This window comes from Sciurus carolinensis, chromosome 11 (genome assembly GCF_902686445.1).
Source record: "Sciurus carolinensis chromosome 11, mSciCar1.2, whole genome shotgun sequence".
NCBI classification, from domain to species: domain Eukaryota; kingdom Metazoa; phylum Chordata; class Mammalia; order Rodentia; family Sciuridae; genus Sciurus; species Sciurus carolinensis.
The window spans coordinates 76,664,357-76,679,752 of record NC_062223.1 but is presented as its reverse complement, the minus strand read 5'-3'; the positions used below and the strand labels follow the sequence as shown (position 1 = coordinate 76,679,752).

Genomic DNA, 15,396 nt, shown 5'->3' with positions numbered 1-15,396 from the left:
AGATTTGCCCTTAGCAAAGCTTAAACTTGAAGCAACTTTGAAACTTTCTGTGGCCACACTTTAGTCCTGGTTCTGAAAATACGTTTCTTAGTTGCTTTTGTTAGAAAAAGCTCTGAGAAACTTTCCATTAAGAAACAACATTAAGCTGCACAGGGTAGCACATGCCTATAATTCCAGCTGTTCAGGAGGCTGAGACAAAAGAATGGTCTAAGCCAAGGAGTTCAGGGCCAGCCTGAGTATGTTTGACAAGACAGTTATGTCTAGCCTTGTTTTACAAATGAGGCAACTGAAGAACTGAGAAGGTAAAGTGATTTGAAGGAATATGTTATCACCCAGTAAACAAAATCAGCTGCAGTATCATCAATGTCTAGAAGTGCTCATTAGCCCACCCAGGCAGGAGGACAGACATCTCTGGGTTCCCACACCCCCTGCACTTTTATAATGTTCTCTTTGTATCTGTCTCTCTCGGATCCAGAACCAAATCTGACTCATGTTGTACCTGCATGATACAGAGGTGTCAGTTAATGTTAGCTTAATAGAACTGGACTAAATTTGTATAACATACAAAATTGGACATTCCTGAGGGGAAAGTTTTCATCCAATCACTTTAGGCTAGAGAGGAGAAGCTTTTCTCTTAACTAGAGTTATTTAGAAATATTACAATGGAAAAACCCTGGAGAAGGAGTCAGAAACCTGGCTGGTTCTTCCAAATTCTAGTTAATCAGGTACATTTTCTGTTCCTTGGATGCCTTGTTTGTAAAATAGGGAGAGATACCTATCTTAGGTGACTTTCATAGTATGATCAACGTGAGTTTAGTGTGTAAGAAAACAGTTTCTCAAAACAAATATAAGAAGTTATTTTAATCTCATTAAAACAATTATGCCATTCTTGATTCATAAGACTACTTTTCATACAAACACAGGAAATTCAATGAAAACTCTGAAATGGTAAAACTGATTCAGCTCAGGTCTTCTTAACTGCTCTCAAAGTATGTCTCAACCCTGTGAGAGGTATAGCAACTTTCTTTTGGGCCACCTCCAAATGTGTTTCAAAACTTGACCTTTTCCAGAAATGTAAACAGGCCCAAATGAATTTCTACACACAAGGGGAAAGCCAGGGAAACCTGATTTATCACCTGCTTGTTTGGCTAAAAGGAGTATTTCTGCTTATGACTGAGTAAAGAACAATTCTCTTCCAAAGTCAAAATAGCAATTTTGTTTCAAGACCTTTAGTAAATAGTTGCTTTACAAGTAAAACTCAGTGGGAGGGGGAGCCAAAGGTATAAGAAAGAGATCAGAGCAATATCGGTATACATCTACCGAGTTAGAATTTATTATGAAACTGGTTATGGTGGTAATCCCAGCAACTTGTTTTGGCACTATAGTCTGAACTTAAAAGTAATCTCTTAATAGAGTTTCCCTCATGAAAGTTTAACCTAAAGCCCAGTCCTTTAAACCTTTCCAATGATATGAAATACCTTAATATAATCCTGTAATCCCAGCAACTTGGGAGGCTGATTCCCAAGGTCAAGGCCAACCTCAGCAACTTAGTGAGGCCCTAAGCAACTTAGCCAAAATAAAATAAAAACTAAAAGCAACTGGGGATATAACTCAGTGGTAAAGGGCCTCCAGTTCAATCCCTGTTACCAAAAAAAAAAAAAAAAAAAAAATTATTGTGGAAAGTAATTGACAGCACATTTCAGATGAGAAAACTGAGGTCCAGGGAACTAGAATTAGGAGGTGTACTAAATCAGTAATTGAGAACACGGGAACCAAGATGTCTTGCTTCTCAGAATAGCAAGTGATCCTCTCTGATGATCTCTGTTTCTGGAAACCTCTGCTGGTGTGCATGCATGCAGATGAGTCACCTTCTCTCTCTTCTCCAACCCTGGCAACCTTCTATAAACAGAGGGCAGAGGGGATTCTGCAAACCTATTATAAGGACCTTGGGCCCTTTGTGCATCTTCAGTCTACTGAAGGAAATACAAATTACTATAGAATACTGTAAGAGCTGCTGTGATAGAGGCAAATTATCTCTTCCTAGTGGTGAGAGTTTACATTTTATTGGTAGAAATCAGTTGAGCAGCTTAAGACTGCCAGGTACAGCTACTCAGGAGGCTGAGGTGGGAGGATTACAAATTCAAGACCAGCCTGAACAATTTAGCAAGATGCTGCCTCAAAATAAAAAAGGAGATGTAGCTTGGTGGTGGAACTCAGGCCTAGGATATGTAAGGTCCTGAATTCGATCTGTAGTACCATAGGGGGAAAAAAAAAAAAAAAAGAAAACCCACAAAGGAAAGTAAGGAAGGGAAGGTTATATCAGGCAGAGTCTAGTTATAGGAAAACAGAACCCATTCCAGCTGTTTTAAGCAGAAAGCAGGTTACTATGGAATATTAAGGTATTTCATGTCATTAGAAAGGCTTACAGGACTGGACTTTAGGCTAAACTTTCATGAGGGAAACTCTACTAAGAGATTACTTTTAAGTTCAGACTATAGTGCCAAAACAAGTTCAGGAATCACAAACTGTCCTCATTGCCATTGCCAATGGCAAAATCCAGGACCAAACCCTGGAGTAGAAAACATAGTATCTCTGCAGTTTCCATGTTATTAGCAAATGCAAGAGAGGAAGGATGTCTTCTGCCTCACATATGCCACACACATCTTTTGTGAAGGTATCTTAAGTGGTAGAAAGCAATTTTCCTCATATATCCTGGCTGTAAGTGTCTTGGAAATGTAGTTTTTAACCCTTTCAGTCTCTATAATCAAGGAATATAATATAATAAAAGTAGGTGGGATAGATGCTAAGCAAATCAATCCATATAAATACTTAGGGGCTGGCGATATAGCTCAGTTGGTAGAGGACTTGCTAGCATGTACAATCCCCAGCTGGGTTCAATCCCCAGCACCACCAAAAAAAAATATATAGATATAGATATAGATATAGATATAGATATATAAAATATTAATTAGTTTCACTAAAATAAAACTTTTAAGAAGATAGAGGCTTCTCAGAAGAGATGGTGCTGAAGCCTGTTTTTTAAAAGTACTTATTAAATGATATACTGATTGTAGGGTTGAATAAAATAAGCAGTTCCCAGGATCGAAATGTTCATCAGATTGTTTTCTGCCCAGAGTGACAGAGGAATAGTTACTGAAAGGACCATCCAGATAGATGAGAGCAAGGTGGAGCCTCAAAGATGAACTTCATCTATAAGGAAAAAATGAAAGTATGAATTTGAAGAAACCATGGGTTAGAAATAGGACAAAACCAGTTAGAATCCACATACAGAATTCGTTCCTCTGGAGCACATAAATTTTGGTTAAGTAATACTGCTTTTTCTTTTATTTTATGGTTTCTGCTCTTCTCTTTTTCCTTCATCAGACATTTATAGCATTTTAGAGCCAAAAGAAACCTTATAGAATATAGAGTCTGTATTTTAGCATCTCTTATTCAGAACTGTCCAAAAGAACTTTATTCTATGGTGGAAGTGCTCTGTGTCTTCACTGTCCAATATGGTGGTCATTTGCCCCATACAGCTATTGAGCACTTAAAATATGATTAGTATAAACAAAGAACTGATGACTTTTTCCCCCTGTGCTGGGGATTAAAACCAGGGCCTTGCACATGTTAGGTAAGCATTCTACTACTGAGCTACATCTTCAACCCAGGAAGTGAATTTTTAATCTTATTTAATTTTAATTAATTTAACATTGAATAGCCACCTGTGGCTAGTGGGTAATTTTTATTAAACAGCTAAATTAGATTATCTAGTATCATCCACCATCTTCATTTTACATTGTTTTAAGACAGAATAAATGACTTCACTGAATCTCCCACATTGGAAACCTGATCTTATAAAAATGAACACCAGCTTAGTAGCCAGTGTTTCACACAGTACTATGGGGTTTTTTAACACTTCATTGAGACAAAAGTAGGACACGGTTTATAGAGCATGAACCCTGGAGCCTGAATGCTTAAATTTCACTCTCAGTTCTACCATGTAATAAATGTGTGACCAACTAACTTAATCTTTCCATACCCAGGTTTTTAAAATCTATATAATGGGAATAATAATAATAATACCTATCTCATAGGGTTGTTTTAAGGATTCAATGAGTTAATATGTGTAAATTTCTTTGAACAGTACCTGCCACAGAGTAAGTGATACATTTTATCTACTCTTAGTGTATATTCTTAATCCTTATAACCATCTTAGCTGATTATAATATGTCCCATTTTAGTTGAAGGAGCTGTGACCTAAACAGTCCTTGACCAAGGTCACACAGAGTGTGTGTGGTAGAGCTAATTATTGGTCATCTGACTCTTAAGTGTGACTGTGCAGTTCTTTCTTCTCTCCCCCTAGTATTTCCATCCCACAAAGAGATGGGAGAAATCCCTTCTTGCTGAAGAGGGTTTATGAAAAGAGCCTTAAAAGAACAGTTGCAGTAGTGGAAAGGTCACTAGACACATTTCAGATACAGGGAGTAACTCAAAGACCCAAAAGTAGGAAAGGGCTAGGAATGGTCCTGCTTGTACCTGTATAGTGGAAGGCTTCTTCTAGCACATTCTCTTTGTTACCCTAAAGTACAGTCACTTTATGTTCTATTCCAGGGAGCCCCTTGACAGAGCGAAAAGTATCGATACCCAGTTGTTGTGTATCCTTTGCAACAGCTGATGAGCTATCTCCTGTATACACCCAAGTGATTGAAAACACAGATTCTCCCATCTGGAATTTTCAACAGCAGACAAGGTTTGTATTTGCTAATGCTCCATTGACCTCCCAGAATAAACAAAGCAAGTAATTAACACAATATTTAAGCAGACCTGGAAAATACTTTTCTTATGCAGGCAGTTATTTAATTCTAGTGCTTATGAATTTACTAGTGCTAGCAGTGAGTTAAAGGTTTAATGTGGTGTTTTTAACGCTAATCAGTATAGCTCAGAAACTTTTCAGTGAGGCACCCTCTTATATGCCTGCCTCAGTTCTAGGCACTCAGCATTGAAGATTCTCTGCTATTAAGTTCATGGTCTACCTGGGTAGAAATACAAATAAAAAATTATAATCAAGTGGGACACATGCTATAACAGATGTAAAAAGGATGGTGGTAGAGCTCAGACTAAAAATATTATTTGGGCCAACCTGGAAATTCAGGGTAAGCTTCATAAATAAGATACCTCTGCTAAATATTGAAGAATGTATACAAGTTGTTCAGATGAGGTAGTGTGGAAAGAACATTCCAGTCACAGAGAGCTAACCTCAGGAAAGACTGTGTATTATTCATCCTTGGAAAACACTCTGGAGCCTTGGCTTTAGAGCCAGAGAGACTTGACCTCCAACCCCATCTCTGTTATTTACTAGCTGTATGAACAAATTAGTTCCGATTCCTCATCTGCAAAGCGAGTATAATCTTATACGGTCATTATAAGGTCCAAATTAGATGGTATTTAGAAATACTACTTCACAGTATGTAGCATGTATATAACACATGTTAACTCTCCTTTGACAAGCTCAAAAAATAGGAGGTGGAGTTTTGTCAATCATGTTGCAGTGCGTCTAAGAGGTAGGGGGCTAGCATAGAGGGTCCACAAGTGGAGCACGGGGTTTGTCCTTCCTTTTCTTCTCTTACCAGGCATTGTTAAAAGTGTGGATGCTAATGCTAATTATTGTTACCATCATAATTACACTGTCTCATCTTTTACAAAGTTTAGTTCTTGTCCACCGACATTAGCTATAGTACATTCGCTGATCTATTTTCTCACAATGTTTGTGTACTTGAGTCTCAGCAATTGCGCACATGTTGAGTTGTGTAATTTGAGAAGCTAGACTGAGTCTGGAGCTGAAAACTCAGTGATATTATAGTGAGCTACTGGAAATTATAGAAATTCAGGACATAGTAGCCAGGATACTCATCTAAAATATCAAATCTATCCCAAACGTCAGGAAACCAGAGGATTAAACTTCTAAGAGGAGGCAGTTTGTTCATTCACAGCCTAACAGAATAATTACAAAACTTCACAAACTCCATGAAGGAACTTTTAGCAAGCTCCTGATGTTGTCTCTGAACTTTATAGTTGAGGAGACTATGGTCAAGGCAAGTTACATAATTTTGTTTGTAACAAAGGCAGAATTAGAAGAAAAATGAAAAGAGTAGTGCTGTTCACAATTTCTTTATCACAAAATTGTTTCAGTTGATCCTCCTAACACCTTATGGGTAGATACTATTATCCCATTTAGTAGGGAGAACCAGAGCTCAAAGATATTCCCTGAATCACTCTAGTGCCAGTAATACAGTTGGAATTCAAAGGTGAGTCTACATTTAGAATCCTAACACTGTGTTAGTTTCACTTAGCATAGTGTCTTTCCTTTATTTTGAAGTAGGCTCCCCAGTAGGTTCACTAGTGCTGTTTGGGGGATGAAATTAAATCTCTTGGTTTTCTCTGGCTCTCTGTCTTACTCACCTAAAGTATTGGCCCCTGGTTTAGAACTTCACACTTTAGTTTTTAATTGAAAACTGTAATTTTCTTCATATAAAATATATTAGAGGTAGTTAGTAAATTCCACTTCAGCTTCTTTACATTGAAAGTTGGGCACATTCTTATTTTGTTGCCTTACCTCCTGCACAGTGTAGGAGGTGTACCAAAGTTCAAATCCCAGCCCTGCCACTTACTCTTACATGACCTTAAGTAAATCACTTTTCCTCTCTGAGTCTGGCTTCAGGATTATAAAGCAGAATTGTGTCCATGTTACAGGTTTTTGCATAGATTAAATGCATATGAAACACTTGGCACCATGCCTAAAGGTAAATAAATGTTCAATAAATGTTCTTTTTTCCCTCTTCCTTTCTTACCATTCTCTCACCTTAAAACTTAAAAATAATCCTTACCCACTCTCAATAAAACTGTTAATTACATGTTGTGAAGCTCCCTTCCCATACTCAGTTCTGTTAGGGAAACAGTTTAAATGTGGTAGATACCAGGATGAGGGGAAGTGCTGCATCTTGGGAGCCCATTTTCAAATCTTGGCAAGTTATTTCCCCTCTCTGAGCTGTCATCCCCTCATTTTGACTGTGAAGATAAAAACATATCCTAGAATATGGCTGTGAGGATGAAGCAAAACAATATTGGGAAATTGCTTTGCAAACTACAAGAAATCTTCAAATCTAAGATTCAGACTACAGAAGATTCCTTCACAGTTAATTATGGTGATTGTTTTTCTCAATAGGCTATCAAAAGAGCTGCTTCTGGACCCACAGCAAACCCTGGTCTTCAAAGTCTGGCATAAAGGAGGTAGGAACTCTGTTCTGTGACTCCAAAAATAAGCTACGTCCTGTTGACAATTTGCAGTCTTTTTTTTACCAAGTGAAGCCATGGCACTGATGGTGCTAGGGATGCAGATATTTGGGGGTTGGGGAAAATTCCACAGAAGCCCACATTGTTCTCCAGTAGAATTTAAATACTTAGAAATTATATTGTTTGATTAGCTGCTTAGTAAAGAAATCCAAGTACATCTGAATCTTTCCAGCTGTATCTATCAGTAAACCACAGTGTCCAGCATGCCACACACGAGTCATTTCTCTCCACTTTATATGATGTTAGACCTTTCACTGATTGGCTTGTAAAGTAAGACATTAGCATTTTCACGCAGTACACAAGACAACTTATTTTTTTCCTGATTTTAAAAACCCACTAAGAGGGCTGAGGGATATAGCTCAGTTGGTAGTGTGCTTGCCTTGCAAGTACAAGGCTCTGGGTTCAATCCCAGCACTGCAAAACAAACAAACAAACAAACAAAACCCTCTGAGAGAGATGCTGACATCATGGTCCTTGAACCCAGTTTTACTCAACAACCATTTATTCAGAGGCATAACCCAGTAGTGTTTTTTTTTATTATTATAAACAAATGGGATACATGTTGTTTATGTTTGTATATGAAGTAAAGGCATACCATTTGTGTAATCATACATTTACAAAGGGTAATGGTGTTTGATTCATTCTGTTATTCTCTCCTTCCTCCCACCACTCTTTTCCCTCTATACAGTCCCTCTCTCCTCCATTCTTGCCCCCCTCCCACCCTCCATTATGTGTCATCATCCGCGTATCAGTGAGATCATTCGTCCTTCAGTTTTTTGAGATTGGCTTATCTCACTTAGCATGATAGTCTCCAATTTCATCCATTTGCCTGCTTTCTGAGGAATCTCCACACTGCTTTCCAGAGTGGCTGCACTAATTTGCAACCCCACCAGGATTGTATGAGTGTACCTTTTTCCCCACATCCTAGCCAACACCTATTGTTGCTTGTATTTTTGATAATCGCCATTCTTATTGGGGTGAGATGGAATCTTAGGGTGGTTTTGATTTGCATTTCTCTTATTACTAGAGATGTTGAACATTTTTTCATATATCTGTTGATTGCTTCTAGATCTTCTTCTGTAAAGTGTCTATTCATTTCCTTAGCCCATTTGTTGATTGGATTATTTGTATTCTTGGTGTAGAGATTTTTGAGTTCTTTATATATTCTGAAGATTAGTGCTCTATCTGAAGTATGAGTGGCAAAGATTTTCTCCCACTCTGTAGGTTCTCTCTTCACATTACTGATAGTTTCCTTTGCTGAGAGAGAACTTTTTAGTTTGAATCTATCCCAGTTATTGATTCTTGCTTTTATTTCTTGTGCTATGGGAGTCCTGTTAAGGAAGTCTGATCCTAAGCCGCCATGTTGAAGATTTGAACCTACTTTTTCTTCTATAAGATGAAGGGTCTCTGGTCTGATTCTGAAGTCCTTGATCCATTTTGAGTTGAGTTTTGGGCAGGGTGAGAGATAGGGGTTTAGTTTCATTCTGTTGCATATGGATTTCCAGTTTTCCTAGCATCATTTGTTGAATAGGCTATCTTTTCTCCATTGCATATTTTTGGCCCCTTTGTCTAGTATGAGAAAATTGTATTTATTTGGGTTTGTGTGCGTATCCCCTATTCTGTACCATTGATCTACTTGTTTATTTTGGTAACACTACCATGCCGTTTTTGTTACTATTGCTTTGTAGTATAGTTGAAGTTCTGGTATTACGATACCCCCTGCTTCACTCTTCCTGCTAAGGATTGCTTTAGCTATTCTGGGTTTTTTATTCTTCCAGATCAATTTCATGATTGCTTACTCTATTTCTGTAAGGCACATCCTTGGGATTTTACTTGGAATTGCATTGAATCTGTACAGCACTTTTACTAGTATGACCATTTCAACAATATTAATTCTGCCTATCCAAGAACATGGGAGATCTTTCCATCTTCTAAGGTCTTCCTCAATTTCTTTCTTCAATGTTTTGTAGTTTTCATTGTAGAGATCTTTTACCTCTTTGGTTAGATTGATTCCCAAGTATTTTATTTTCTTTGAGTCTATTACAAATGGAGTTGTTTTCCTCATTTCCCTTTCAGATGTTTCATCGCTTGTGTATAAAAATGCTTTAGATTTATGCATATTGATTTTATAGCCTACTTTTTTTTCTATTGTAAACAAATGGGATACATGTTGTTTCTCTGTACATGGCATAAAGGCATACCATTTGTGTAATCATAAATTTACATAGGGTAATGTTGTTTGATTCATTCTGTTATTTTTTTCCCTCCCCCTCACCCCTCCCACCCCTCTTTTCCCTCTATACAGTCCTTCCTTCCTCCATTATTGCCCCCCTCCCTAACCCTAACTCTAACCCTAACACTAACCCCTCCCACCCCCCATTATGTGTCATCATCCACTTATTAGCGATATCATTCGTCCTTTGGTTTTTTGAGATTGGCTTATCTCACTTAGCATGATATTCTCCAATTTCATCCATTTGCCTGCAAATGCCATAATTTTATCATTCTTTATGGCTGAGTAATATTCCATTGTATATATATACCACAGTTTCTTTATCCATTCATCAATTGAAGGACATCTAGGTTGGTTCCACAATCTGGCTATTGTGAACTGAGCAGCTATGAACATTGATGTGGCTATATCTCTGTAATATGCTGATTTTAAGTCCTTTGGGTATAGGCCAAGGAGTGGGATAGCTGGGTCAAATGGTGGTTCCATTCCAAGTTTTCTAAGGAATCTCCACACTGCTTTCCAGAGTGGCTGCACTAATTTGCAGCCCCACCAACAATGTACGAGTGTACCTTTCTCCCCACATCCTCGCCAACACCTGTTGTTGCTTGTATTCTTGATAATCGCCATTCTAATTGGGGTGAGATTAGCCTACTATTTTGCTGAATTCATTGATGAGGTCTAGAAGTTTTCTGGAGGAAGTTTTTGGATCCTCTAAATATAGAATCATGTCATCAGCAAATAGTGACAGCTTAAGTTCCTCTTTTCCTATTTGTATCCCTTTAATTTCTTTAATCTCTCTAATTGCTCTGGCTAGTATTTCAAGAACGATGTTGAATAGAAGTGGTGAAAGAGGACATCCCTGTCTTGTTCCCGTTTTTAAAGGGAATGGTTTCAGTTTTTCTCCGTTAAGAATGTTGTTGGCCATGGGCTTAGCATAAATAGCCTTTATAATGTTCAGGTATGTTCCTACTATCCCTATTTTTTTCTAGTGTTTTGAGCATGACGGGGTGTTGTATTTTGTCGAACGCTTTTTCTGCATCAATTGAAATAACCATATGATTCTTATCCTTAAGTCTATTGACATGATGGATTACATTTATTGATTTACAGATGTTAAACCATCCTTGCATTCCAGGGATGAACCCCACTTGATCGTGGTGCACAATTTTCTTAATATGTTTTGGATATGGTTTGCCAGTATTTTGTTAAGGATCTTTGCATCTATATTCATCAAGGATATTGGTCTAAAATTTTCTTTCCTTGATGTGTCTTTGCCTGGTTTGGGTATGAGGGTGATATTAGCTTCATAGAATGAGTTTGGTAGGGTACCCTCCTTTTCTGTTTCCTGGAATACTTTGAGAAGTATTGGAATGAGTTCTTTGAAAGTCTTGTAGAACTTGGTTGAGAATCCGTCTGGTCCTGGGCTTTTCTTGGATGGTAGGTTTTTGATGGCTTCTTCTATTTCATTGCTTGATATTGATCTGTTTAAATTGTGTATGTCCTCCTGGTTCAGTTTGGGAGGAGCATATGTCTCTAGAAATTTGTCATTGTCTTCGGTAGTTTCTATTTTGTTGGAATACAGATTTTCAAAGTAGCTTCTCATTATGTTATGTGTCTCAGTGGTATCTGTCATGATATTTCCTTTTTCATCACAAATTTTAGTAATTTGAGTTTTCTCTCTCCTTCTCTTTGTTAGTGTGGCTAAGGGTTTGTCTATTTTGTTTACTTTTTCAAAGAACCAACTTTTTGTTTGTCAATTTTTTGAATTGTTTCTTTTGTTTCAATTTCATTGACTTCAGCTCTGATTTTAATTATTTCCTGTCTTCTACTTCTTTTGGTGATATTCTGTTCTTCTTTTTCTAGGGCTTTGAGCTGTAATGTTAGGTCATTTAGTTGTTGACTTTTCATTCTTTTCTTGAAAGTGCTCTCTGCAACGACTTTTCCTCTTAGTACCACTTTCATGGTGTCCCAGATTTTAATATGTAGTATCATTGTTCTCATTGACCTCTAAGAATTTTTTTTATCTCCTCCCTGATGTTTTCTGTTATCCATGTTTCATTCAATAGCATATTATTTAGTCTCCAGGTGTTGGAGTAATTTCTGTTTTTTTTATTTTATCATTGATTTCCACACTCATTTCATTATGATCTGATAGAACACAAGGCAGTATCCCTATTTTTTTGCATTTCCTAAGGGCTGCTTTGTGGCATAACATATGGTCTATTTTCGAGAAGGTTCCATGTGCTGCTGAGAAAAAAGTGAATTCGCTCATTGATGGATGGAATATTCTATATATGCCGAGTAAGTCTAGGTTATTGATTGTGTTATTGAGTTCTATAGTTTCTTTGTTTGGTTTTTGTTTGGAAGATCTATCCAGTGGTGACAGCGGTATATTAAAATCACCCAGAATTATTCTTTTGTGGTCTATTTGATTCCTGAAATTGAGAAGAATTTGTTTGATGTACAGGGATGCACCATTGTTTGGGACATAAATATTTACAGTCATTACATCTTCCTGATTTATGGTTCCCTTAAGCAGTATGAAATGTCCTTCTTTATCCCTTCTGACTAACTTTGGCTTGAAGTCCACTTTATCTGATATAAGGATGGAAACCCCCGCTTTTTTACTGAGTCCATGTTTGTGGTAGGTTTTTTCCCATCCTTTCACGTTTAGTCTGTGGATGTCTTTTTCTATGAGATGAGTCTCTTGAAGGCAGCATATTGTTGGGTCTTTCTTTTTAATCCATTCTTCCAGTCTATGTCTTTTGATTGATGAGTTTAGGCCATTAATGTTCAGGGTTATTATTGAGATATGATTTGTATTCTCAGTCATTTGGTCTTATTTTTGGTTTTTAACTTGGCTTGGTTTCTCCTTTGAGTGGATTTTTCTCTAAAGTAGTTCCTCCCTTTGCTGACCTACATTCTTGTTTTTCATTTCCTCCTCATGGAATATTTTGTTGAGAACATTCTGTAGTGCAGGCTTTCTATTTGTAAATTCTTTTAACTTTTGTTTATCATGGAAGGATTTTATTTCATCTTCAAATCTGAAGGTTAGTTTTGCTGGGTATAGGATTCTTGGTTGGCAACCATGTTCTTTCAGAGCTTGAAATATGTTGTTCCAGGCCCTTCTAGCTTTTAGAGTCTGGGTTGAGAAATCTGCTGCTCTCCATATTGGTTTCCCCCATATGTAATCTGATGCTTTTGGCCTTCAAAATCCCATCTTTATTTTGAATGTTAGGTATTTTCATTATAATGTTCCTTGGTGTGGATCTGTTGTGATTTTGTGCATTTGGTGTCTGTAAGCCTCTGTATTTGATTTTCCATTTCATTCTTCAGGTTTCAGAAATTTTCTGATATTATTTCATTGAATAGGTTTTCATTCCTTTGGTTTGTATCTCTGTGCCTTCCTCAATCCCAATAATTCTTAAATTTGATCTTTTTATGATGTCCCATAGTTCTTGGAGATTCTGTTCCTTGATTTCTTATAATCTTCTCTGTTTGGGCTACTTTATTTTCAAGATTAAATATTTAGTCTTCATTGTCTGAGGTTCTGTCTTCCAAATGGTCTAGTCTTCTGGTGATGCTTTCCATTGAGTTTTTTATTTGGTTTATTCTTTCCTTCATTTCAAGGATTTCCATTTGATTTTTTTTTGAGAATCTCTATCTCTTTGTTGAAATGATCTTTTGCTTCCTGCAGTTGCTCTTTCAATTGCTTATTGGTATGATCATTCAATGCCTGTATTTGCTCTCTTATCTCATCCTTTGCTTCACGAATCATCTTAATCATGTATAATCTGAAGTCCTTTTCTGACATTTCTTCTACCATACTGTCATTGGATTCTATTAATATAGAATCTAGATTTGTTTGGATCATTTTCTTCCCTTGTTTTTTCATGTTGTTCATGTATCTTCCCCTCTAGCAGTGCAGATCTGGGGTGTTACAGATTCCCCCCTATAGGGTTATAGTGGCCCTATAGGTTTCCAAAACCTTTTCTTTAAGGAGAGATCAATATTAAGCAGTGTCCAATTCAGACAGTATGCAATCCTAGACCAAATAGCCCCTATGAGAACATTAAGAATATTGTCATAATAGAATGAGTTCAATTATTATTTTCAGTATAACAAACAAATTTGCAATAAGGTCTGCAGTTTCTAATGGAGGACAAAGAGGATGCAGAGGGATGTAGGATGTAGCTGTTAATGGGATAAGAAAAGAATATACAGAAGTTCTAGATAATAGAAAGGGTAAGAGTATAATCAAAAGAAATTGGATGTTAGCATGCAAAAAGGGAGAAAGAGACTCTGAGGGAACAGGTAAACAAAAGGAAAAGAAGAAAAGTAAAGAAATAAAAAATTAAAATTGTTCAGTAAGGAGAAAAAAGAAAATCTACACTATAACAGTCATATAGTATTCAAACCTCCCAGTCTTCAGTAACCTGATGCTTGAGAGGTACCTGTCAATGAGCTTCAAGTCTCCATCAGGCCCCCAGTAGTGTTAAGACATTGGTTCTGCTGGGCATAGTGGCACACACCTGTAATCTCAGCAACTTGGGAGGCTGTGGCAGGAGGATTGCAAGTTCAAGGACAGCCTCGGCAACTTAGCTCTTTTTTTAAAGAAAGCTGGGAATGTTACTTAGTGGTTAAGCACCCCTAGGTTCAATCCCCAGTACCCAAAAAACAAAAAACATTGGTCCTGAAGCCAGACTCTGGATTCATATGCCAATTCTGCCCTTATCTTGTAGCATATGACCTTGGGTAAATTACTCAACTTCTCTGTGCTTCAGTTTCCACATATATAAAGTAGGAAGAACAATGGTACCTACTTCATGGTACTACTTCAATGGTACCTACTTTTTGAGAAAAGTAAATAAGCACCTGACACTTAATAAAAACCCTGTCAAAATATATTGTATTTATTAACAAGTGGTAGTGTCCTAGAACTTGACAGACATCTCTAATCTTGCAGGGTGAAAATATAATTAGTCTGATTTCATAGATGTAAAAGCTGAAGCCCAAGGAAGTTTAATGGCAACTAAAGTTGTATAGCTATTGGTGGAGTCAGAATTTGAGCTCAGTTCTAAGTATCCAACCTTCACTGCTTGTACTCTACTATGCTATAAGTTTAGATGATGCAGAAAAATGAGGTGTTATGGGGAGATAGCTCAGTCGGTAGAGTACTTGCCTTGCAAGCACAAAGCTCTGGGTTCAATCCCCAGCACCGCCAAAAAAAAAAAAGAAAAAAAAGAATGTCCCACCATCTCACAGCTTAGTAAATTTTATTTCACTAAATCCCTCTTGTGAATCTAATTCCTTTAGGATTCTTGCTAGAGGACTGGGGATGTGGCTAAGTGATAGATTGCTTGCCTACTAGCATGCACAAGCACTGAATTTGATCCCCAGCACCACCACCACCAAAAAAAAAAAAGATTCCTGCAAGGGCTCATTAGCAAACCTTCGTCAATTTGGAGTCACCTACAAAGTCACAGTATTTTGTTAACTGGTGCTGATTTTCAGTATTGACCACAAAGCCTAAAAGACCAGAGTAACCAGGGCATAATGTAAGTTGTCTTACCTTTGCATTCAGCTAAGTCCCCCACCACTATCCAGCCTTGTCAATGCAGAGGAACTGATCAAAAATCATTTTTCTTTAAATCAAAGCTAGAAATTTCTGCTGTATTTAGCTGGGCTTCTCACTCCTCTCTTCCTTTTTTTTTTTTTTTTTTTTTCTTTCTTTTTTTCTTCTCTCTCTAAAGTGCTACAGAAATCATCAAGCAGACCAGGGTTCACCTCAATTTAGTAGCAAGAAAAAA

At 37.3% G+C, this 15,396-nt stretch overlaps 1 protein-coding gene across 3 annotated transcripts in view; it reads left to right on the top strand.

Moving 5' to 3' along the window:
• Window positions 1-15,396, top strand: part of C2cd3 (C2 domain containing 3 centriole elongation regulator) — a 161,772-nt gene that overhangs the window by 111,273 nt on the left and 35,103 nt on the right. For all 3 annotated transcript variants that reach the window (XM_047517678.1, XM_047517677.1, XM_047517679.1), the window contains exons 25-26: window positions 4,615-4,753; window positions 7,226-7,290. In XM_047517678.1, coding sequence (XP_047373634.1) covers window positions 4,615-4,753; window positions 7,226-7,290 — 204 coding nt within the window. The remainder of the gene's footprint in view (window positions 1-4,614; window positions 4,754-7,225; window positions 7,291-15,396) is intronic.